This window comes from Perna viridis, chromosome 10, assembly GCF_037379345.1.
Source record: "Perna viridis isolate PV_CMFRI_1.1 ecotype Kerala chromosome 10, ASM3737934v1, whole genome shotgun sequence".
Taxonomy (NCBI): domain Eukaryota; kingdom Metazoa; phylum Mollusca; class Bivalvia; order Mytilida; family Mytilidae; genus Perna; species Perna viridis.
The window spans coordinates 1,714,275-1,741,094 of record NC_142454.1 but is presented as its reverse complement, the minus strand read 5'-3'; the positions used below and the strand labels follow the sequence as shown (position 1 = coordinate 1,741,094).

Here is a 26,820-nt window from a genome sequence, read left to right as displayed (position 1 = left end):
CAATAACTCCAACATCGATCAATGGATCTTCATAAAAATTCTGAAATAGGTCACCTCACCATGCTGATCAATTTTACCTCATAAAACTTGGCTTAACCTATTGGTTTTCAAGTTATTTCCACAAATCTTCAAACTATATGGTACACAAGAAATTCTCAAATCCATTTCTTTTACACTAAAGAAAAACTAATTTTTATAAGTCTTGCCTATGAATATGGCTTACATGTAAGTTTAAATGGTGTTATTTCAATGGACTCCGTCTTTGTTAGAAAATTTTGTAAAATTTTGATAAAAAAAATGTGTAAAAATGAGCCAATAATTTTCAATTTCTGGCTTGAACCTCTTAATTATAAAGTCTGCCTTGAACCTCTTTAATTATAAATTCTGCCCCCGCAATAACTATATATCAATATACTCTCTTTCTGACAAAATGACATGGTGAAACAAGAAAAGCTTCTTTAGACAATAAACTTTTAATATGTTCATGTAAAAATAACACAATAGTTTGTAACTAAATGTACATTAATAAAAGCTATTTCATTTATTAAAACAGTTTGTATTTCGTTGTTAACAAACAAAATAAATGTATTTTTGACATTTGAAACAACATTAATACCATTGTATTACAAATGTATCATAAGCACATTATGATTAACATCAAATACAATTGGTAAAATACAATGATCAATTACCAAACCATGATGTTTTTATGGTGCATTCCTTAAATAAAAATGGGCATTAATAAGTGATAACCCACCACTTGTAATGGTGGATGGCAATATGTTCAAAAAGACCTTACTTGAAAACTGCATTTTGGATTTTGCTGACAATAGAACTTAACCTGTAGTTTATGGTACATAAGGACTGTGGAAAATTTTAAAAAATCAAAGTGCTGTAAGCACTGAAGGTATTTGATTCTTGAGAAATTGTAACATTAACAAAATTTCGAAGATTACATAATGTAAAATAGAACTGTGATCATATTTGCATTTTACATCTTATTAAGAACTGTTTTTTCCCTGAATTCAATCCATACTATCATGCATTTACAAATTTTGTTTCATTTCACCTTTTCCCCAAATTTTCAAAACTGTCCAAAAGTTAATGTGCTTTGCATTAAAAAACTATATTAACAGAGTATTTATTTTATACTGTATGTATACTAAAATAAAATGAATTTAAGTTAAAGAAGAAAATTTCCTTGATGAAAAGAAGATTTTCAAAAGCTACTTTTATCAATTTGAATTTTCTTATTAATTTCACTTGGTTAAAATCACTGCCCTTCACTCCCTGTCTATTAATGGTAAAATATTAATGATAGGTTTGAGAATTTTACACTTCTTGACACATTACTGAAAGAAATAAATTCCCTAAATGCAAATTAATTACTAAATACCTTTCAAGGCCAAAAAGGAATCCCTCAAATCTTCAGTTGATACAAAGACTGGATCTTTTAATTTTATTTGCAGAAATAATACAATATTTCTGGGCTGAATAAATGCAAAAATATTTACTGCTTATAAAAGAGGTATTGAATGATATAAAAGGAATTACATTTGGACTATATTTTTGTGTAGTGTTCAGAAATAGTAGGGAAGTTCCTGTGATGGACCAGAAACATAAAGTATTTTAATCCTGAAGGATCAAAAACTCAAAAACATCATCTGGACAGACAGACACACAACTTTTCAGAAGGAATCATATAATACCTCACCATGTAGCAGGTATAAAAATTCAATTTGGAATAAAAATTCAAGAATCTTTGACATAAACAATTTTGTTGAAATAATTTAAAATAGTGCATTAATCTTATAATGCTGTCGGTTTGGGGAATTCGTGAGCACTGCTGTCAAATGTGTGTAAATATTTGACAATTTTCCCCCATCCCACCATTTCTTAGTCATCATCTCCCTTCCAACCATTCCTAAGTCATCCTCTTCCTTTCCACCATTCCTTAGTCATCCTTTCCCTTCCCACCATTCCTTAGTCATCCTCTCCCTTCCCACCATTCCTTAGTCATCCTCTCCCCACCATTCCTAAGTCATCCTTTCCCTTCCCACCATTCCTAAGTCATCCTCTCCCTTCCCACCATTCCTAAGTCATCCTTTCCCTTCCCACCACTCCTAAGTCATCCTTTCCCTTCCCACCATTCCTTAGTCATCATCTTCCTTCCCACCATTCCTTAGTCATCCTTTAGTCATCCTCTCCCCACCATTCCTAAGTCATCCTTTCCCTTCCCACCATTCCTAAGTCATCCTCTCCCTTCCCACCATTCCTAAGTTAAATGTAGACCACCAAATTATTTTGTTACAACTTTATCATGTAAATGAACCACTATTGCTAACCCTCCCACATAAGGATGGAGACTACCACAAAATAAATGAAAAACTTAGAATCTCCCACACAAAACTGTAAAGTTTGTGGAAGGGTTTTGGTTTGAATTACAGAAATTTTCTGTAAAAACACAGAAAATATTAAATAATTGAATTTTTACATCTGCTTTTACATAAAAATTTCCAACACAAGGTAGTGTCAATGATGGAGAATCTCCCACATGATCTGTTCCAAAGGTTAATAGATGTGCTTTTATTGTAACAACTGTGTTTACATTTCATTTACAAAATACAATTATATACATTTATATTACTATAAAATGATTTCTTTGTATAAGATCAACCTATGCAGCATACTATATACATGCATATATGCATTAAATACAAAAATGTAAATCCATACATGAAATTCTTAAGAATACAATGTATAAATAAATGAGTAATAAAATTATAAAAAAAATCAACAATAGAAGGTTTTTGAGTAAGTTGACAAATCATGCAGACGACTCTGTATATATTAATTATTGGATTTTGAACTCTATTAAAGGTATAAACCATCACAATTTCTGTGTATACTGTAGAAAAACATTAGCCACACTTTTATAGAAATAAAGGCATAGACAAATATTGTGGATAATGTGAAATGTATTTAAATATGCAATCCTCAAAATTTAATTAGCCAGACTTAAGCTCATCTAGAATTTGGCTACGTGACTACTTTCTACCGCTAAACTAGAATTTGGGTTTAAAACTCCCACTAACTCAAAAAATATCTCTAAGTTAAGAGTCTATTAAAGTTTTATAAGTTTCACTACCAAACAATGAAAAAAGCAACCAAAGGGAATCTATGGGTCTTCAATGAAGTTTGAGATATTTCCAAAACCTACAGTAAAACAAAACAAAGGTAGTCAATGGGCCAACACCAGCATTCAGTCTAAGATTGGCCACTGAAATTACAACAATAGATGGACAGTAAATGATAAAATCAGCTCACCAGAGCTCAGATAAGCCTGTATAAAGACAATATGTGTAGATGTAATAACCATCATATAAAACAAACCCTGAGAATGTAACAATTATCACAAAAACAGAATTGTACCAGCCAGCAAATCATGGAAGCCCAAAATAGCTCTTATTTTTACTTGATTAACAATCACTTAAGGATGTTAACTGCTCATCTTCAGTCATTTTTGTTAGATTTTCAACCCCTCTGGTTTTATCCATTCCATAGCATTAATATTTTTTGCCCAATGATCCCCACTTTTCTTTTCATAATTTCATTAAATACACCTTAAAATGGTATATGAGAACTTTTTTATATATAATAAGTGTCATTTCTTACATGTTTTCTTCAAAATTTGGAAGGGGAAACAATCCTTTTTAAAATCACATTTAACCCCCCCCCCTCAAAAAAAAAATCAAATGGTTGCTGCCTTAATGTTCCCTGTCCTTTAAAGTCAGATCACATTTCAGATTCCCTTTCCCCTGTATATATATATATATAAATATACGGAAACAAGACAACCAATTACATAAAAGGTTGCTAATAGAACTTTCATACAACTGATCTAATTGCGAAAGTGTGTTTTTAAAAAATCAGTGTAGAGTAAAGTGTAATAATAGCTATTAACAAATGTACATGAAATATAACATTCAAAACCAAGAACAATAGGGAAAAAAAATAAAGCTTTGTGTTCAACTGGAATATAAAAAATCTTAAATGAACAAATCATAAGAAACAACCACCTATTTCTGTCATGTAACATGTAGTAATTGAGCATACAGATTGTTTTACTGAACTCTTGAAAAAAATTTACATCACCTACAAATAACAACATCATCCAATAATTTTAAGTCAACATGTACATCTAACACTATTTTGGGCAAAAAAACAATTGAACTGCACACATAAAATTTAAGACGATCTTTGTCATATCTTTGGCAGCTAGTATTCAGTGGGTATTTCATTTGACTTTTTAATTCAATTAAAAGAACTTCTCCATCTGAGAATTGGTCAAAATGTATATAAGTGTGGCACATGGAGAAAAAAACACCGATATTTTATTGCATTAACCAATTAATTATACCTAATAACCACCAGAAATAACCATCACAGTGTTTGTAAAATTTCAGTCAGGATAAACTTAAATAGCTTTAAAGTTGTTTTCTAGATGTAATGAATACATTTTAGGCAAAAAATGATTAAATTGGGCAAAATGATGTGCCACCCACTGCCTGATTCTTACACAGAATGGTCCTTAAAAAAAGACCATGGCTACATATTCCAGTTATATGAAGATTTGAGTGAAGCTATGAATAGAGATCACTAAATCAGAAAATTCTGCCTTTTCCATGGACAAACATTTAATATAAAAATATACAGCTCATAATGTACTCTTAATCTAATATATAATAGCCAAAAACAACCTAAAATCTAAAAAAGAAAATTGTAAACTAGTTTAAGACATAAAACAATAGCACTATGGTTACCCTAAACTCCCACACATAATATCAACTGAATTGTACCTACAAAAATCAACACAATACACACTATTGTCAGTAATCCAGTAAAATTACCGTGGAGGGGTGGAATGTCACTTAAGTATTTAAGTAGTGATTTTTATAAAAATCAGACAGAAGGTGATTCATGCATGTCAAAAACCCACCGATTTCAATTTTATTCTTATTCAGAATCAGTTACCAACCACATAACCGGTCATAGTTTTTCATTTGGGTGTTGTGCTTTTTAGATAAAATGTATAGATTGTACATGAAATTAGCACTTTGCAAGAGTTATCGTTCTTGATATTGTCAGATTTGATTGATTTTTATGGGAGATAAATGTATGAATTTCTCCAAAGTACAGATCTGAATATGGAAAGGACAACTGTTACGTAAAAATATAGCATATATAGACTGAAAAAGCTTTGTTTGTTTGGTGGGTTTTTCTTCAGCATGAATCATTTTAATATGGATAGTGTCTGAATTTTATATGGACTCGTACTTAAACCTTGGTTGGAAGTACAATTGTATATCTAATATTTTACACAACTTAATGCATTGAAAAAAATGAAGATGAATTTTCTTGGTGGTACCCCTTATGAATTGTTGAGTTCCACCCCATTCAGAGAAATTTTAATTCAGAATCAGAATATCTTAAATTCACTAAACCCAAGAGTGTTAATAAACTATATCAAGAGTAGTTAATTAAAATGCATGTTAATTTTCAAGCTTTTCTGTTAATAATCTGACTACACTTTTAAACCACAATAAGGTCAACATTGGTATTTTGTAGAGATTTCTAATTAAACACTTCCATTCAACAACCACATGTATTCGTTTATCATTTACTGTATAGCAGGTAATTTTTACGGGGTGCTAATTTTGGCTTATATATAAGCAGGTCTGCTTAAATAAATTCTGTGAAATACTTACTCTTGACTTAGGTACTTTCAGCACCATCAAGCAACAACAATTTTTTGTATACCTTTTTGCCTCCAAATTGCCAAACTTTACATCCTCCAAAATAATCTGCCATACAGTACATGATGTCAAAATTCCTCATGGAGCGTTGAAATCTAAAGATCAGTTTAGTAAGTCTATCCCTCACAATAATAATATACATACAAGGTACTGTTAAATAAATTAACCTTGAGTAAGTTTTTATCACATAACCTTGATATTATCTACGACACTTCTAGGAATGCTAATCACGGAACTCCACATTATATCAAAAAAAGTATCAAACGGCAATATTGGCCATCTGAATTCTTTAAAACCTGCCATGCATAGATTCGTAGATTAAGGGATATTCGTCAACAATACCAAGTTCCATAATATATAACAATAATAAATTCTAGTCATAATACATTGCACAAACTGTAGAATGGAATGCCCATATATAAATGTACATATAAACGGTGCAAATCCTCTCCTTGCATTAAAGAATTGATAAAAAAAAGATTCCAGTTCTTCCTGGTAGAAGAAGTTTTAAAAATGAGTAGAATTGTTTACCTGCATGATAAATATTGAAAGCAAGACAATGCAATAAAGAAAGCTGTGAGCAGTAACACACTGGCTTATTTGGCTGGAATGGTCAAACTACTTTGATTTCAATCTTAAATTTATATTTTTACCAAAATAAATCATAGGTGTTCTGGCTTGCAAAAACAAACACATCAAATTTGCTATACATTTTTGTTCATTAAAGTGCCTTACCTACATAACATCCTGAAACATATCCCCTGTCAAACATAAAACTTTATCAATCCGTAATATGAAAGTTGATTGGTACCTTAATGAAAAACAGAGTAAGACCAATTACATAAACTCTAAAGTTATCTAAAGTTATGATGTCTTGAAAGTGATAAGAAACCCATCTGTAACAAGTACATCTAAACAACAGCATGCTGTAGAGAAACACATAATCTTATAAAAACCAGAAACTTTATAATACTGACATACTGACAAGGAAGTAATACATCTGAACCATGTTAATAAAAAGGTCCTACAAATCCTATCAAACATATACAACCAAATCCTTGATATAATCTAAAAAAAAAAGATTTTAAAATGTAATAAAAAAATCTACATCCTTTGCTAGAAGTTATTGAAAAGTTTACATTTTCACCATTTCAGTATTTTACAATAAAACATTATAATTATTGAAAATAAGTAATTAAAACACAAATTGAAGCATGAAATCTTGTTTCATTCTTTCTATTGTTCTGTAAATTGAAAGGGACACAATTCATACATCAATTACTTCAATCATTTTGTAGTATAAAACTTCGCATCTTCACGTTTTGTGTAGGATATGATATGGACTCAATAAAAGCAAAAACAGCTGGCATAACAATGGCTAGGACACATGTGGATCACTGAACATCATCTCCACACTGAAGTTTTCTCTAAACACCTTCTGTCCTTTCTTCTTGTGGGGATTGTCTATCTCATCCCTGGGCAGGAACAATCTTAAAAATAAAACACATAGGATGTTACAGCATGGATGTAGGGGGTGTTAGGGGCGTATACAACACAAGTCCATGTAATGAACAGATCAACAATAAGCCCATATGAATGTTTTACACCCTTTACCTGACCACTAAAATCAAAAGCAGGGAGAATTTGGTAGCAAACTATAGTTAAGATTTTACAACCCTGAAACTCATCTTTGATGAATCAAATAAATAAATAAATCTGTACATGTACAGGACTTCAGTGGAATCATTTTTCATCTTTTATTATCGAAAAAAAAAACTAAATTACAAAAAAAACAACTACAAATTGTTTTACACAATAAGGTCAGAATTATATTACTTTCTATTCAAATGGTTTTTTATTGTATATCTTTCATAAATGTTTTGAAATTGTAGCATCTTGTCTTTGTATTTACTGTATGATAATGTCCATCTCAAGTAACTGCTTCGTTACTAAAAATAGTGGCAATATTTCAATTATAACAGTATGTCAAATTAATGGTAGACTTATAATTAATATCCATGATACATTTGTAAGATCTGTGTCATATTTCATGAACTTAACAATACAGTTTGGGATCTATGAACATTTTCAATATATCTATGCTGGATAGATGTGTCTTACCCACTGTGATGTGAATAACAGGTTTAAGCATCTTGACAAAGAGAATAATTAGAATAACATCTTGCTTTATGAAAATCTATATGGCAGACATAATAGTTTGATCATTCTTTGGTAAATGGGGGCTTTTGAGTTGTAAAACAAGCTTATGCACACTCATATTTACTTAATATTACATTGGCATTAAACAGATGTCAAAGCTCAAATTATACTGACAACTTAACATAAAAAAAAATGTTCTCTTAAGTATTGATTATGTCATATTGTATTTGTGATTCTGAAATGTAACAGTACATAGAAAGTCACAGGAAATAATGATCAGTTACTCAAACAATAAGTTTATGTAAATTATTCAGTTTTATGAATGAAGTATTGGGAAATCTTCAACTCATTTTCTGCATTTTTTGTTATAGTTCACTGCACTACACTTTGAAACAACAAATTTAAATAAAAACTCATTGAAGATTTCCTAGTCTTCATTTCAACTTGTGTAAGAATTCATTAGTCATAATTGGATGTTTTTTTATTTTATTTTTTTATGATAAAGTGTCTATGGTTACCTTTTATCTTCAATGAATGCAGTATGGAACCAGAAGTAGAAGGCACAGTTATCATAAATCCTAGGAATGTTTTTCTGAAAAGAAAAGAAAGGAACATCATTCTGCTTTTAAGTCTGGATACATGTGTATACCAGTACATGTCAGGGTGACTATGGATTTTCTTTTTATAGCTCCATAATGGTAATACTATTAATTACCAGTATTGTTCCTCTTTCTCAAATAAACTCCAAATAAATTCCCTTTCACAAATTCCTACAAAAACAGCACAGAGAATGACAATCAAACTAAACCTTGCAGCCATTTGTCAGTTCAATTTTTCATATCAGGAATTTGTATTTCGATTTGAAATAGTGATACCACATTCAGTACTCTAAATTCATCATACCGGAAACTGACAATCATTGATAGAATGTGTCCACTACAAAAGATATTTTATGGTAGTAAAGTAGGATCCCTCGGACATATTTCCCATGATTCCTACCTTGATTTTTATTGGATGTGGCATCACATTATTTCAAAGTGTTACCAACATAATAATTTTTTAAAACTCATTGTGATTGTTGATTGATAACCCAGTAGGTGAGCTGTCATTACTAAATCAATATTATGATAAGAATATTCTTTATTTGAGCATTAAATTTATCCACTGAAAACTTGTACCCTTTTGGTAGCAATAATTTGTTTTCTATGAGTAATGAATCTCTCACAAGTAGAACCCAAATCTCGTTTGGTACAGCAGGGATTACCAACACATTCTTAATTAGTTACAGAGTAAAATAACCCTGTTCTTTTTTTTAAAGTTTTTGACAAGAGTTTTAGGTACTGTATGACATATCAATAAAAATTATTGGTACTGCTTCACCACTACCTGCCGTACCAGGGGCTACGCTCCTGACAATGTAATAGTTAGAAATCTACAAATTTATTATATACTTATAGAAAACAAAGGTATAATTATCAGTTCTGATAAACTAACAATTAAACTTATAAATTCATGAAATCTAAAGAACTGTCTAAGCCATGACTTTGTTATTGACTGCTTCTAGATTATATCAACTGCTTCTGTTTATATTACATTCTCAATCAATAGTGGATGAGTTGCCCATTTTTTTTAGATTCATTCACCTCTTACATTACCCAATCAAAAACATGGCAGACAATATCACCCCTCGACCCTTAAGACTCAGCTGTGATCATGACTAATGGCTGATAATTGGTAAGATATGAAAAATGCCATGTTATAATCTATAACAATAACTCACAGCTTTGGATATAAATCTAATCTTGACATCTTTTGACACTATAGGACTGTCTGTGAAGGTAACTACTACAAAGTCTTCATCTGTGTTGTGTTCAACCTACAATGAACATATGAAAACTACTGTTTTTATTTCCTGTTTTAAACTGTATAGTCGACCAGAACATAAACTTCTAAGGTCAACTAATATAATTGCTAGGTTCTGAAGCCCTCCCATCATCACTTTTGAGAGTGCCCCACTTTCCATTTTTATCCACATGTCCCACTTCAAAAGTTCTATGGTTGAAATTATAAACTTATTGATGATTATGGTGTGATCATCTCCACCATGAGAACAGATTTAACTGCTTCCCTCCTTTGTAGGTTTGATATGAACAACAGATGTTTCTAGTAAAGCAGAGAACTATAACCTGTGCACCTGGTTTACTCTCTCAGTTTATAGTGGAGTCAAGGTTGATTCTTAAGTTTCAGTGTGTGTTACTTCACTTAATTTGTGTTATTAGTTATTTACTGTGTTTTGTCTTCTTTCTCAATCAAGTCTTTTTCCCCAAATTAAAATTTCAATTTAAAAAAAAGGTCTGCTTCAGGGTGCATTCATGGATCATGTACCTCATTATCTCAAAAACAGTAAATGATAGTCAACATACTTCTTAAAGCTCTTCCTATAGAATCTAATTAAAAATGTCAAACTGCACTAAATTAAAGTCAATATTTTTTTTTTTTTTTGGGGGGGGGGGTCACCCATTGCCATCAGGAAATGTTTGTTTCTGGTCCCCTGTTTTTTGGCCCCTAGTTTCTGAAAAAGTTCAAGTCTTTACTCCAAAAACTATTCCAAGCCTGACCATTGTGGTATAGAATATTGTGGAACAATATCATAGACATTCCTATGTTTTTATTGGAGTTATATATTAGTAGTTAAATTCCATGAAAAGCTTGTTTTAGGCCTCTTTTTGGCTCCTAATTCTAAAACAGTTGGTGCCATATCCACCAAAACTTAATATCAACCTTCAATTTGTGGTTTGAAATCTTGTTAAAATTTTTTTATGAAGATCAACTGAGTAATACTCAAGTTATCACTCAAAAATCGAGTGTCTACAGATGATGACAATTACACAGACAAATCCAATCTCAGTGCCATACTTATATACTTTTTTATGACATACTGTGAAAGTACTACTGTTCATGGGGTACCAATTTTCATGGTTTTCGTGGATAGGTCAAACCACAAAATTTGATTCCCAACGAATAGTAGATTTCCATTGATGGGTTTACTCAAAACTTCGAAACCATGAATTCAAGAATCCATGAACTTGTGTTTCTTCAACAATCCATGAAAATTGGTATCCACAAATTTAAGTACATTCACAGTATAAAAAACACTCCAGTCAGCATATTTCAAAGGTATATTAACAATGTAAAATGCACCCACATCACTTTTTCTGGGCAATAAAAGATAAAAATTAATGCTGCCCTTCCTCATAGATTTCTTTTTATATAAATGATGAAAAAGAATTTACAGTGGCCTAAATTGTAAATGACCTCATTATTTTTTGGAGTCAGTGTAGAGGCTAAATATTGTATGATTAACAAAGAGAATTTATGGTAAAATTCCATTTAATTCTTATGACCAAGAAGTTTGTTAGAACTAACAGTTTAATGTATTGGTGTTTTTGGGACAAGACAAAAACTACACAAAGTGATGCCCCCACGCTCCACATGGACAAAACTGTCCAGGCAAAACACTCAAAGAACGACTATCCTAGAACAGATTTGTGTTTGGCAGACACATAGGATGCCCCATACATGAAAGATTTGTCTGTTGACACTTAGGCAACACATTATACATAATTAACTTAACACTGAATCTTAGAGTTGAGGGGGCATACAAATTCTCTGCTCACTGGAATTTATGATGTAAGTTGACAACCAATGAAAACATAGGAATTTTACATAATACAAATGTATAAAAAACATATTATTAAAAGAGGTACAGAAAAAAAATAAGCTAGGGATATTCCACTCTTCAATTTTTACAGAAATTGATCACAATTAACAAGACTTGTTTTGTAAATGTAAGTTGGGCCTTACCTTGCATTTTTGCTGTTCTTTAAGATCATACTGACATATATTATCACTATATCCAGCTCTGACTTGCATGGTCAGGTCTGAACCATCACCATTTCCTACACCTGTAATGATAACATATTGTATAATTACTGATGGACATGTGAAGATTTCAACACATGTTTTCATATGTTTTAAAACATGGAAACATATCGATATATCTATGTTTTTATGTACATGTTTTTTTCCTGAAAATCATTGGAAAACAATCCTCTTCTCAGGTATGAAATCCTATGAAAAACATATAATTTATTTTCATGATTTCATGTAAAACATATGTTGGAATTTTCTTTGTGTTTTCTTTTTCTTTATATTTTTACGTAACAATTGTCCTTTCTGTATTCAAATCTGCTTTTTTGAGAAAATAGTACACTAACCTCATCCACAAATCAAGAACAATAACTCTTGCAAGGTGTCAATTTCATACACAATCTATATGATTTTGATCTCAAAAGTACAACTGACTGACTGACTAAGATTGAATCCTGATTAAGAAATTAAAGTGACTTTAATGGGTTTTTGATATGCATGAATTACCCCCTGTCTGATTTTTATCACGACTGCTTTATAATAGCTATGACTTTGAATAGACACTACAAAACACAGAAATAAGTTTGTTTTATACAGTAAATTACGTGTCAAACATAAAGTACAAATAATCTGTCTTAAACTATATTTAGATGTTTTGTAAAGATTCTGAATTACATTCACAATTTTACCTTTAATGGCAGTAATTTTAATAGACTCTATTATGAGTGGACGGAGGGGTGGCATCTCCTCATTCAAATCAAACTTAACCTTCTCATAGTAACCTACGTATCGACTCTGGAAGTAAATAGTATACAGTTATTAAATGGGTTGGATGCAATAGACCAGAATATTTGTCCTTTGGTACTGAGAATGATCAAGTGTTCTATTGCACGAGGCCGTTGGTCTATTGCATCCAACCCATTTAATAACTGTTTTATAACCTAATTTGTCTATGAGATATAATAAAGAATGGAAATGGGGAATATGTCAAAGAGACAGCCATTCGACCAGGAATAGGAAATTGACCGCTCCATGTTTACAAATTGGCAGACGAGAGTCACATCTACGTTTTTACACACAAGTTTTTTGTGTGTAAATTCCAATTCAATGAAGCGCTTAAAAAAAGTTCAACCAATCAAAAGGCTTAGATAAAGGTCATTATGGGGTCAGTGCAATAGATCACCCTGTCCTGAATAAATTTTGAAAATAGAGAAAAATATGTGTATATTTAATAAACAAGATAAAACCTTATAATTAGGTAATAATATTATTTAATGTTAGTTATAATAACAATTATATTGGGCACACATTAGCAGATATGGATGACTCAAATATTCATTATTATGTTGAAAGAGTTATTGCATATATACTGGAGATTATAATCCCTTCCACATTATCATACTGCACTTGCAAGCTCATGTGATAAAATTTCTGCTCAGAACAATATTCACCAATATAAAACTTATAACACCATAGTATTACATATATTTGAGATAGGTGCTGTCTAGTTATAGGACTTTCCAATTTTATATGACACAACACAAAATATTTATTACTATTCTGCTTGCTATCAAGAAGTTCATGATTCAAATTTAGCCAATAAAATAAAATATTGCTCAGGGTAAAACAAAACATTTAAGAAATCAAGACTTATTTTCCGCTGGAAAAGTTGTCAGGGTGATGAAAAATTAAGTCTTTCTAATTGAAATTCCAAAGTATCAGAAGATTCTGAAAAGCAAACACATGATAGTCTCTTTTTTGGTTACCTTCTCCAGTCCGAAAAAATATTATCCAATTAGAAACTACCTGACCAAAAGAGTTATCCAATGAAAAATTAGGGTTGTTGAATTTGATTTAATTGCCTACTTCCATTTTCTGTGACAGGTCAAAAGCGATCAATTTTAGTTCCTAGGAAGATGGGAATTATAAATAACATTAACATGTACTATTCAATGGTTGACTGTCATAATCAACCAATCAGTGACATATAGTAAGTAGATATATTTCTAAATAGAAAAATAGAAATTCCATAGAAATAAGTTAGAGAAATACGTGAAACATGCCTAAACTGATCCCCTGTTGGATGAACCATTGTTTGGTTATGACAAGCGTTCACACATTTACATACATTGACATTGTTATGATGGGTCTTCAGACAGTTTTTATTGTACATGTTCTATAGTAACCTGTAAACTACCTGTATTTACCTGACTTGGTGTTTCTACACCTTGAAATGTCTTTCCTACTTTTCTATCTGTTCTTCTCTCTCCAAAATAATTCAAGCTATCCTGTAAATGGAATGGAAAAAGTTTACACTCAGTGCTGATAGCATAAGTAGTTTCATGATCGATGACAGATACTTCGTATTTATATTGAGAACAATTACTGATTGGAATGGGGTTTTTTCTGTATTTGTCAATTTCTCTTAGCCAAAGTTTCGTAAGTTAGCTTATGGAAGCAATGGCTGGGTAGAATTACACTGCATATTCCGATTTTCTGACTACGCCAAATTGTCTGAGAAATAGTCATTACTATTTAGTCTTTGATCTGACAGAGCCAAGAGATAAACTTTAATCTTCTTGCCTGTTACATGTACAAGATATGTAAATATTGTTCCTCTCGTGCAAACTGTACCATTTTACAGTGTTATATGACCTTTGAACCCTTACAGTTGCTGCTTCGGAGAGTTCTGTGTGTGTCAGATAAGTACAAATTACAGTTCCTGTCAAACTTTCTCCTTTTATTGTGTACCAGGACATTTGAACCTCTACCATTGCTACCTTAGTTTTTGTGTGACCTTTGTCCCTATTATAGTGTACCCTGACCTTTGAACCCTTACCTCTGCAGCCTGGAAGAGTTCAGTGTGTATAAGATATGTACATATCATAGTTCCTGTGCGACCTTTGCCCCCTTTACAGTGCACTGCTACAACATTCTTGTCATCTTGAGCTAACCATTGTCTGACATCTTTACAGAACTCTACCATAGCTCTGTAGGAAATATCAATAAAACACACTATAAAGGTATCACAATTACAATTAAATAAATGTAAAATAATCGACATAAGACACTTTAAACTAGTAACATGCTAAAGTATTGATTTTGTTCTATGCACAATATTTCTTTTGAGAAAACTTGCCTTGAGATGTATCCTATGATTGTAAGTATAAAGAAGAACTGGCTGATCCTGATATTTACATGAAGTATCTGTATGTATGGTACTCCTGATATCAACAAGAAGTACTGGTATGTGTGGTACTCCTGATAATAACAAGAAGAACTGATATGTGTGGTACTCCTGATATTAAAAAAGAAGTACTGGTTACTCCTGATATAAACAAGAACTACCGGTATGATTGGTACTCCTGATATGAACAAGAAGTACCAGTATGTGTGGTGCTCCTGATATTAACCAGAAGTACTGGTATGTGTGGTACTCCTGATATTAACCAGAAGTACTGGTATGTGTGGTACTCCTGATATTAACCAGAAGTACTGGTATGTGTAGTACTCCTGATATTAACCAGAAGTACTGGTATGTGTGGTACTCCAGAAATTAACAAGAAGTAAAGGTATTTGTGGTACTCATGATACTAACAACTGAAAGAGTATGTGTGGTTCTTCTGATATTTACAGTTTTCAATGGAGTCCGAGTTGCTCATTTACTTTTTTTACTTTGTATGAATTATTTTGGTTATTTTATGTTCTATGTTTTGTGTGTCTGTTTTCCATGTCTGGTCTTTATCCCTGGATTCCATTCTTTTGATTTCCACTAGAATCTTGGTTCCCTTGATTACTCTTACATGAATTATGTGTATGTGTGGTACTCCAATGCAGAAGAGAAAGTAACGAATGGCTTTACAAGAGTTGATTAACATTATGACTAGTACAATACTAACTTTTTCTATAAGAAATAAATTGATAAACCATTTTGAGCAGATTTGTGAACAGGTTCAATAGGTATTTCAGAAAGAAAATTAAAAACTTACTGAAAAATATTTATTTTGACTGTTATAATTTCTACTGTAAAATGTTATCTAGTGGGGGTTTTGATTAAGTTTGCTGGGTCTATTTATAGTAGAATACTTACTTAAGAACAGGAACATTATGGTCTTCTATATAAACACTATTAACTCTGTCATGAAATACCTTCCTGTTGTAATCAAGTTCACCTTCAATGTCAAAGATAAGTATTTAGGGTCAACACTCTACTACACATGTATATATATATGTGTTGGATTTTTATATCTCGTTTACCACACAAAGACAATTAATAAATTGTGGATATCATCCTAGATTTTATTTTTTAACAATTAAATGTATATTTTTTAATTCCTTTTTTTTATTTTTTTTCTATTTCATTCCTTTGTTTTCTAAAACAATCATTTGATAATACAATCAATAAATCAACTGTAAAATAGCCTATTCACACCCAGTTTATAATATCATCCATAAAAAATGTCTGTAATATTTTACTTACTACATAAATCATATACTTTGTAATGGTCTTTGTGTTTTGTATCTAAAAACTTTCCAACTTTCTGAAATGAAAACAACTAAATAACTTTAAAATACTGCTCAATGCAAATTGACATCATTTAACAACATAGTCACAAACTTCCATCATTTCACTACTTAGTCACAAATTGACATCATTTATCTACATAGTCACAAACTTCCATCATTTTACTACATAGTCACAAACTTCCATCATTTTACTACTTAGTCACTGACACATTAGTTCTTTATTAACTTTGTACTACACCCTTTTAACTTTAGCTAAACATGATTTTGAATGTTCAATACCATGTTACTACAAGTTCTATAAAAGTCATCACTACAGATTTTATGGTCCTCATCATGAACTTGTGGATCCATCTGAAACATTGAAACTGATTTATTCAAAGTGTCATAGTTTTCCTTTCCTTTTTAATTTACCCTGGACTTGTCTTTTTATGAGCAACTCAACGGGTATTTTTTGAAAAGCATACTTATTTACCTTACCAAGGCACTATGTCCATGCTCCCCCTTTCTTTTTTGTGTTCATTTTGTAAAATTTTGTCCAGAGCTAAATGTTTGTAGTCATGTAGTGTACCAAAGCAAAATAAGGTTCTAAGTACATCAACTCACCCTGATAGGATTTCTGTAGATAGCTCGTACCCCAGAGGAAGGGAAAGACATGGCAATCACTCGCTCTATAATAAAATGAGTTATGCTCAAAAGATTCATCAGGTAAATATTGGCAATTAAGGACAATTATGAAGAATTAAGAAATTCCTCATACTGTAAACTAACTTATTTTCCTTAATTCTGTGAGTGTGATTTTTTTTTTAATCAAGGAAATAAATGGCCACAAATATGTTCTTTCATTAAAGAATACATGTTAAACATTTAGTGTAAGTCAAAAAAACATAGTTAGTAAATAGTTCATGATATTAAGGGCCATATGGGTCGCCCCAAAAATTATATAGACCGAAATGTAGCTGAGGTCTATTGAATTTGTGGGGCAACCAACCGGTCCATATATTGCCATTTGGCCAGAAATAGCAAGAACTATTTGCTATATTATACTTATTATATATAGTTTACTCTGGATCATTCATGTGAAGGAAAGAGAAACATACAAAACTTCGAAAATTATGACGTCATGATCTTAATTTGAAAGCGAGGCAGTCCATATAATTTCTTACCGGTCCATATGGCATTATGTGGACTGCCAGTTTTATCTAAGAAAGTAAACAAATAAAAAACTTTGAAGTATAATATTGGTAAATAGTTCATGATGCTATGGATCATAGGGCAATATATGGACTGGTTAATTGTCCAAAAAAAATTATAAGAACCAAAGCATAGCTGAGGTCCATATAATTTTTTGGGTGACCAACAGGGTTATATATTGCAATTTGACCCAAGGAAACATGAACTATAAGGTACTTGTTATATTATACTTTTTACATACAGTTTACTCTGGATCATTTGTATGGAAGAAAAGAAAAAAAGTAACTTCTAACCATTATGATGTCACACTCTTAAAGGAGATATGACACAAAAAAATATCATTTTATAAAGGTCTATATTTATAGGAACTATAGCACGTTTAGATTTGAGTGTAACAAACGTTTTCTCATCAGGTTAACACTAAATAAAGTCAGAATGATTTATTTGTGTTTTCATGACCACCTTATTGATATGTATAAATGAAAACACTCAACTGCCATCTATGGAGGTGCTACGTAATTGGTTCTCAATCTCCATTTGGGTACATTGAAAATGTATACACGTGCCAGAAAAAATAAATAAATCTTCAAAAATAGCTTGTATATATAATGCAGTGTGGTCTACTGATCTGTGTATGGGACTTGGGTGCAATAATCTTGTTTAGAAAGTAAGAAGGCTAAATTTTAAGTTCTTGTTTTTATGTGAGCTTTTCATTTTTGTTAGGCATACATTTACATCCCTGTGTGGTGAATACACAACTACTTTGCACACTATTTTTAGGACTTGAACAGGAGAGTACAACTAAAATAGTGGCACTCTGTGTATTGTTCTTTTTTTGCCACTGGGTTACATTAAAAAAACAGGCCTGGTAGACTAATGACCAAGAGATAGTGTTGGCGGCTTCTTTTATCTTGTCAGGGTTCGGCAACATGTGACACAGGTGTCGATGCAGGTGTATGACTTTGATGATAATTGAATATATTTTGTCTTATGGATTTTGAAATTAAACAATTTACATGGAGAGTATGACACAATACAAAGTATATCTTTTCTGGTACTACGAAATTTTTTTATAGGTCAGTTAAAATATTCAATTCTAGCAAAAAAGATTTAGAACAAAAGGAAGCTTCAGCACAAAACCCTTATGGGTTATCAAATTAAATTTTCAAAACCAATAAAAACTAAACATATTCGTATTATCCTCTGTACTTGAAGGGACTTTATATTACACTCCCTGGTACTAGTATACTTCTCAGGAGTAATGTTACGTAAAAAAGGGTGAAATCTATATTTTCATTGAAGATCAAGATTGGAACAGTGACCACTTAGCTAATTAAAATTCATATGGCTTGGGTCATCCTCGATTCAGAATCAACTTACTAATATTTACTAATATCACAGTTCAAAATAAAAGGTAATACATATATTTCCTTTGTTACTATCAAAGATATGTTGATTTTCCTGATTATGGACGGCTGTTTTTTTTATCTTACAAGTCTGAAAATTAAAGAGATTTGATTATACCTGTAATATAGCAAAGATCTAGGTCAAATCCTTCCTTCACATATCTGCGTTTGTTCTGAGACACCAATCGTCGTGTTGCTCGTTTGAATTGTCTAAAGTCAGAGTACAATATGTAGATACTACGGACAATTCTGATAATTCTCAGAGATCTTCCTATCACTCCCAATCTGTCAAGACAAACAAATACAGTAATCCTCCTTTGTATATAATTTGGTGAGGAAAAAACTACAATGTATTTCTTTAATAGCCTTAACTTTGCTATTTCTAATGAGTTATACATAAGAAGGGAAGAACTCCATAATGACTAGTTTGAATCATTCACCTTTATTCAAGTTTACTTAAACAAAAGATGCAAGATCAAATGTTGAAATAACCAAATTGACCTCATAAGATGTAAACATACTTACAAAAGTCTATTAGAACCTAAAAGCCTAAATACAATAATTATAGGGTATGTAAGTCTCGTCATGTGACCCCATCATTTCATCAGAATGGGTCCTAGTCTACCATTCAAAAGCATGGAGATAAGTCATTTAGAGAGAGTAATCAAGGGAACCAAGGTTACAGTGGTAATCAAAAGAATGTAATCCAGGGACAAAGACCAGACATGGGAAACAGACATACACAACAAAGAACATAAAGTAACTAAAATTATACATACAAAGTAACAAAAGCAAATGAGCAACTCGGACTCCACTAAAAACTGGGATCATGGACCAGGTGCAAGAATGTTGAGTTCAGTGTTAAGGGCAAAACATCTTTTGTGTAAAAAATATCAATAAAAATGACAAATATCTATTTCTACATAATAAAGGTATTAAGAAAAAACATAAAATAGAAGATTTTGCATTGTTATACAGCGTTTCAAGAACCCAGAAGTAAACAATTAAATGCAGACCAATCTTCAGTTTTCAATACATTCTACGTTGGAAATTCTCGTAAAGGAAAGAAAACTAGAACGAGGCTTACATACCCTATTACTGGTATATATTTGTTGGTTCTTAACACATACATTTTCTTTTTGTAATGAAATGTTATAGTTGTACTTAAAGTTTAACTTACCTAGCATAATCACTAAGAGCCCAGTCAATGATGAATGTGGCAAATACTATAATCATATCTAATACATCAGCCCAGTAATAGAAAAATTTCATCCTACACAAAAAAAAAAAAAAACATGTAAGAAAATATTAAATAAAATATAATAGTTGTCATACAAAATTAGCAGTCATTTGTTTTGTTAGAATAATCCTCTTCTTCACCAATCAGAAAATCTTTGATCAAAATAATTAACTAGTAAGTACAAAGTCATCTAATAGGAAGTACCTCCTGATTGATTGGGTAAAGTTCTGAAATAAGAGGTGTACAATGAGAATATGTAATAGAAATGCTAATATTCTAATTCATGTTTTGTATTAGAGAACCCCAAAAAAGATCAAAATTTAAAATACATTTTACACAAATGTTCTGTAAAATTCCATTCAGCATTGTATGAAGATTTTTGGATATGAGAAGGGTACCTATCTGTGCAACAGAAAAACCGAGGGAAGTATGGATGGCAGGAACTATGTACACCCAGTATGCAAGGCAGGTTCTAAAAAAATCTCAAGAGGCATTTTTGAGTTTGAGTCCAAAGTGTGAATTCAATAACAGATTGACAGAAAAAACACAGTATACCATATGGCAAATATATTATCTTAAAGGATTGTGTACAAAAACAGAAATAAGATGTAATTAGTATGCAAAATTAAAGATATTTATGTTTTCAATTGACTTTCGCTGTTTAAAGGTGTACCTTGCACACAGTAAAAGCCTTTTAAGAAGTATACAAATTCCTTATTTACTGATAGTTTTTATTTGCTATGTACTGCACATTTATAACTTGATAGATTCTATTTCTAATTCTGCTTTGTCTGCAGCCAAACCCTTAGTTTTCACTAGTAGATGAAAGGTCTGGTAGCACTCAAACAAAGGTGGTAACTATTTATACTCACCCCTTGTAAAATATTCTGAGAAATATTTCTATGACAAAGTAAGTGATGATACATCGTGATGTCATCTCTAGCTGTTTATGGTAATGTGAGGACGAACCTGACGCTAAATCAACTATTACGATGGTAAAGTCAGCTAGGATTAAAACTAAAGTAAACAATCGGAACCATACATTTTCCATTATAGTGGCTATCTTGAATCTCAGCCTCCTGAAAAATTAATTATATTATGTAAATATTGATAGATTGGTCACAGCAACCTACATGTACATGTATCACATTGTTCAATCAACCATGATTAATAATGATGTCAATCTGAATTATTTATTGGCGATATCAATGAATATCTTGATATATTATTTTAATCTTCTGAAAAAAAAAAATGGCTTGAAAACTGTGCAATACACATATGTTTTTGATGCAAAGTACAGCACAGCCAGCTTACAACATTATAACAACAAATAGTCAAATCAACAATGTAAATTAAAGTACCAGTCCATATAAAATTCAGACACTGCTGAGCTAAGAGGTAAAAAAATGGTGTAGGAAAACCCACTGAACAAACAATGCTTTTTCAGTCTACACATGCTACCAGTATATGGTTTTGTTATGTTACTCATTTCTGTATTCAAATCTATATTTTTGAGCAAACCATACATTCATTTCTAACCAAATCAAACCAAATGAAGAATGATAACTCTTGCACAGTGCTAATTTTATACAAATCCATATAATTTTATCTTGAAAGTGCAACAACCCAATGAAAATCTAAGACTGGCTATCATATGTGTTCTGTAACTGTTTCTGAATAAGCAATAAAAGTGACCTAGGCAATAAGACATAAAAGTAACCTAGGCAATAAGACCACATTTGAAATCAATCCATCCAAGGTTTGCCCAGATTTTTGTGACGAAATTTTAACTATCATTCCATATGGCTGTAGTGAAAAATGGCTAAATGTAAGTCCCACATAACAAGGAGTTCGTACTTGACAGTAACCAAAATCACTTACAACGTTATGCCCCATCTACCGTTACATATCAAAATTTGAAATAATTCCATCCAATGAAGTCAAAATAATAGCGACAAATTTCAGACATGGGGTTGACAGAGGGACGAACAATATCATTCCAATGTACCACCCACTTGTTGGTGGAGGTATACAATAATTCTTCATTGATTGTATATTGTAAATGTTGTTTTGGTGTAAACTTGTTGGGGGAGGTATACAATAATTCTTCATCAATTGTATATTGTAAATGTTGTTTTGGTGTAAGCTTGTTGGGGGAGGTATACAATAATTCTTCATCGATTGTATATTGTAAATGTTGTTTTGGTGTAAACTTGTTGGGGGAGGTATACAATAATTCTTCATCAATTGTATATTGTAAATGTTGTTTTGGTGAAGAACTAAGTTTATTTGTTTTTGATTTTTTAGAACAAAAGGATGTAAAGTGTGTATGCTTCTAAAGAAAACCTACCCAATCCTAGTTTTTGGATAATCCATATAGGCAGGATCATCTTCATCATAGTGTATAAATTTGTCTGTAGGAACTGTTTCATCCAAATCTTCCTCAACATCACTACCAATCACAAGAAATATATCTCTGTCCTCCATTTTATCTCCATGACCATTGGCCTCTTTTTCATTGTGACCAGTGAGAGTCTGTTCCTCCATATTTACTGTATTCCTTTCATTCAGGTCTGTTTCATGTTCTCTACAATTCATAATGATAATACATCAATTTGAACTATGTATCATGAAGAGTTTGTTTACAGAAATTTGGAAATTTAGCTTTTTTTTGTGCATTTTTGGCCCAATTTCACAGAGATACATTCACTTACAAACATATAGTCAATTTATTGTCTGGACATCAGGAAAATGCTTGTTTCTGGCCCTCATTCCTAAACTGTTCAAGTCACAACCCCAAAAAATCAAACCCAGCTTTCTTTTGTGGTAAGGCACCTTGTGCTACAATTACAAAGAGATCTACAGTGATCGAATTTAAGGGGAAATACTTGCTAAATGCAAGTTAAAATTTGATTTTGCTAGTAGAAATTATTTCCACTTACTAAAATTTGCTAGGGGAATTCTGAATGTCATATAGGTAAACTCTAGAAATAACCTAAAAAACTTAAATTTAGTGAGAGTAAATTTTCAGTACTTGCTAAATTTACAATGTAGCTAGCAGAAACAAATCTGAAATTCAATCCCTTTTCTATTGATATTTATTCAAGTTATTGTCTGGTCATAATAATTCTATGGACCACTATGTAGACAACGACAATATGATACCATAATACTGTATAGTCTGAAATGTTTGTAATGTGCTAATTTTAGTGTACTTTAGCGGGCCTGCTAAAATAAATTCTGTAAAATATTTACTCTTGACTTAGGCACTTTGTGTATCTGAACTTTAAGAATCTGTCAAAATACAAAAATGTACCTTTTTGCCTAAAAATCACAACATTTTACAAAAGTCAAACTAATCTGCCATACAGTACGACTAAAATTTTTTCACAGCGGTATGAAAATTAGATGTAAGTCACAGCATTTTAATGGTGGAGTAACATTGTTCATCAACTCATACCATAATAAGAAAACTTTTTTTTAAATAATTAGTCATTTTGTTTAAAGGTGAGATTTCTTGTTCTTTCTTGTTTTGCATTATTCTTTTCACATTTATGGTCTATTTTATTAACTGAGTGTATACTGATTGTAATTACTTCCAATCTTCCACTTTTAACGGACATTATCACATATTCTAATGAGTCCTTAATTAATTAATAATTAACAACTATTTGCAATAATATTATGATACATGTATACAAACAATAATATTTTTCTAGCAGACGTAATTTGTTCTAGTTCAATCTGCTCACAATATACATTGTATAACAACCACCATGATAGAAAATTATCTACATTTACTGTGTTTGTTGATTTTAAAAAAGCGTATGATACAGGTAACAGAAATTTATTATTCAGTAATTTAAATCATCTGGGTATTAGTACACATTTTTTGAATACTGTTAAAAATATATTCTCATGTTGAATGTGCAATTAAACTGAACAGTAATATGAACGTATGGTTTACTGTCAATTCAGATTTAAAATAGGGTTGTGTGTTATCTCCTGTACTGTTTAACATTTATATTAATAGTCTTGTTCCTGATGTAAAGGAATTAGATATAGGTATTGACATTGATGGTGAAAAGGTTAATATTCTTTTATATACAGACGATATAGTACTCATTGCAGAGTCTGAAAAGGATCTTCAGTTGTTATCAGATGTGCTTAATACATGGTGTAATAAAAAGCTTCTTAATGTTAACTTAGATAAAACTAAAATTGTACATTTTAGAATCCTTCTATGAATAGAACAGGTAGAATTTTTTCATATGGTGACAAACAAATATGTGTTGTTGATGGCTATATTTATCTTGGTTTATTATTGACTGAGCACCTTGATTATAACGAAATGGCAAAGCTGTAGCAAGGTCAGCCAGTAGAGCTCTTAGTTTATTAATTGCAAAGAGTAAAACACATGGAGGTTTCCAGTATAAAACTTTTACCAAACTATATGATAGCTTAGTCTGGTCAGTAGTAAGCTATGGTGCAGCAATCTAAGGCACCAAAAATTTTTCATGTATAAATGCTGCCCAGCACAGAGCTATTAGATATTTTATAGGTCTAGGTAAATATGCTCCTAATGATGCCATTAATGGGGATATGGGCTGGAGACCTCCGAGTGTTAAACAATGGAGCTGTGTTTTCAGACACTGGCCTAGAGTTAATGTTATGCCCATGGATAGAATTAATCATAGAGTTTTCATATGGTGCCATAAAAATGCTATCTGTAATAAGAAAAATTGGTGTTTTAGAACTATGGAAAAATTCAGAGAATGTGACTTAGATCTATATACAGATTTACATAAGATATTTTATAAGAATTTAATTTCTCAACTTGAGATGTTGTTTCATAAGTATCAAACTGAATGGCAATGGAGAATTTTATCCAATTGTGTTGGTAAAAAATTAAGAACTTATTAACTTTTTAAAACTACTTTTGAAACAGAATTATATTTAAATAAAACTTACTCACAGATACAGAAGTACATTTGCAAAATTTAGGTGTGGCATAGCCCCCTTACGTATTGAAACAGATCGTTATGAAAATAAAAAGATCAATAAACGAGTATGTTTTATATGTAATGATCAGATTGAGGATGAGAAACATGTGTTATTAGCTTGCCCTCTATATGTAGATTTGCAAGAACAATTATTTTATGAAGTCAAAGGTGTAAATAGAGAGTTTGATATTTTATCTGATGATGATAAATTTGTTTTTATGTTTCAAAGTGTTGAATGCTTTGATATAGTTGCCAGAACCTGTTTAAATATTTTAAATAGAAGAAATAGTTTTCTGTATTCATGATCACATTTTATCTTTTAAGCTTAGTTACTTTTTACAAGTGCATTTATATTATGTCTTATTCAACTAATTTGTGTTTTAGTCGTTCATCATTCTTTATAGAATGGCACATGTACTTTTAATATATGAAAATCTTTAATTATTGTATATACTATGTTTTATTATAATATTGATGTCTTATGTTGTACATGTGTTGAGACTTTAATAAAATATTGAATCTAGAACTCTGCATGGATATAATGCATGCAAATTAATTTATAAAAAAAACAACTTTTCAGTATAACCAAGTGTATAATGGTCCTTTTCACAAAAAATCATAAGAGTAAACTAGTTGTATGTTATCACCTCATAGTAGATCAAAGTATTGTGACGTAAAAAAAAATAATAATTGAATTTTCCGGCCAATTTTACTTGGTTAATGTAACTGCTCTTCACTTCTTGATTATAAATCATAAATATTGATGATATGATGGAGATTTTGACTGATATTTGTACTTTAATGGAACAGGATTAGCATATTAAATGCTTCTTGATAAATTACTGCAAGAACTTCATTCCCTAAATGCCGATTTATTACTAAATATCCAATAAGAATTCCCTCAAATCTTCAGTTCAATTTTGAAGACTAGGTCTTTTAATTTTATTTGGAGAAAAAATAGAATACTATTATGAGCTGAATAATTGCCAGAAACATATTTACAGGTTATAAAATATGTATTGAACGCTATTAAATGAATTACATTTGGGCTATATGTTGGTGTAGTGTTTAAGAAACGGCCAAATCAGAAAACAGCTCTGAACACTGAATGCTGTAGGTGTTTGATAAATCAAAAACCCAAAAAGATGGGGATGCAGAATTTAAAGGAAATTCAGATACAGCAGCCACTACGACCATTCAGACATGAAGTTTGGTGATAAATAAGATGTTTAATCAAATAACCAACAAAATAATCAACAAAACGTTTTCCTTGGCAACAGAATCAAGGTGTTCTGTACATGTCATGTAAACATTAAGATGTGGATAATGATACGAGAGTATACCACAGCCACATGATTTTTATGGAAATGCCAATTTCAGACGAACATAAGCGTAACCAGACACATGCGGATTTATATTACCTTTTCATTCTGTTGACATTGTCTTATATCAACATTTAAAATCTAATGCAAAAAGAAAATTACTATTTTCTGTCCGAAAAATTCAGAAAAGTTTGTTTTTCAAAGGGAAGTAATAACATAAAAAAA

General features: G+C 31.2%; 1 protein-coding gene across 1 annotated transcript; it reads right to left on the bottom strand.

The window, feature by feature from the left end:
- Positions 1-454: 454 nt before the first annotated feature.
- LOC148604114 (phosphatidylinositol 3,4,5-trisphosphate 3-phosphatase TPTE2-like) lies at positions 455-26,820 on the bottom strand. Its single transcript, XM_088548711.1, has 15 exons — positions 26,695-26,820; positions 22,621-22,857; positions 21,143-21,349; positions 20,211-20,303; positions 19,149-19,315; positions 17,037-17,101; positions 16,387-16,447; positions 15,997-16,078; positions 14,746-14,896; positions 14,114-14,194; positions 12,596-12,701; positions 11,841-11,941; positions 9,757-9,852; positions 8,495-8,568; positions 455-7,306 (listed from the first exon to the last, which is right to left on the bottom strand). The coding sequence occupies exons 1-15, from the start codon at positions 26,700-26,702 to the stop codon at positions 7,195-7,197; spliced, it is 1,641 nt and encodes a 546-aa protein (XP_088404837.1). The 5' UTR covers positions 26,703-26,820; the 3' UTR covers positions 455-7,194.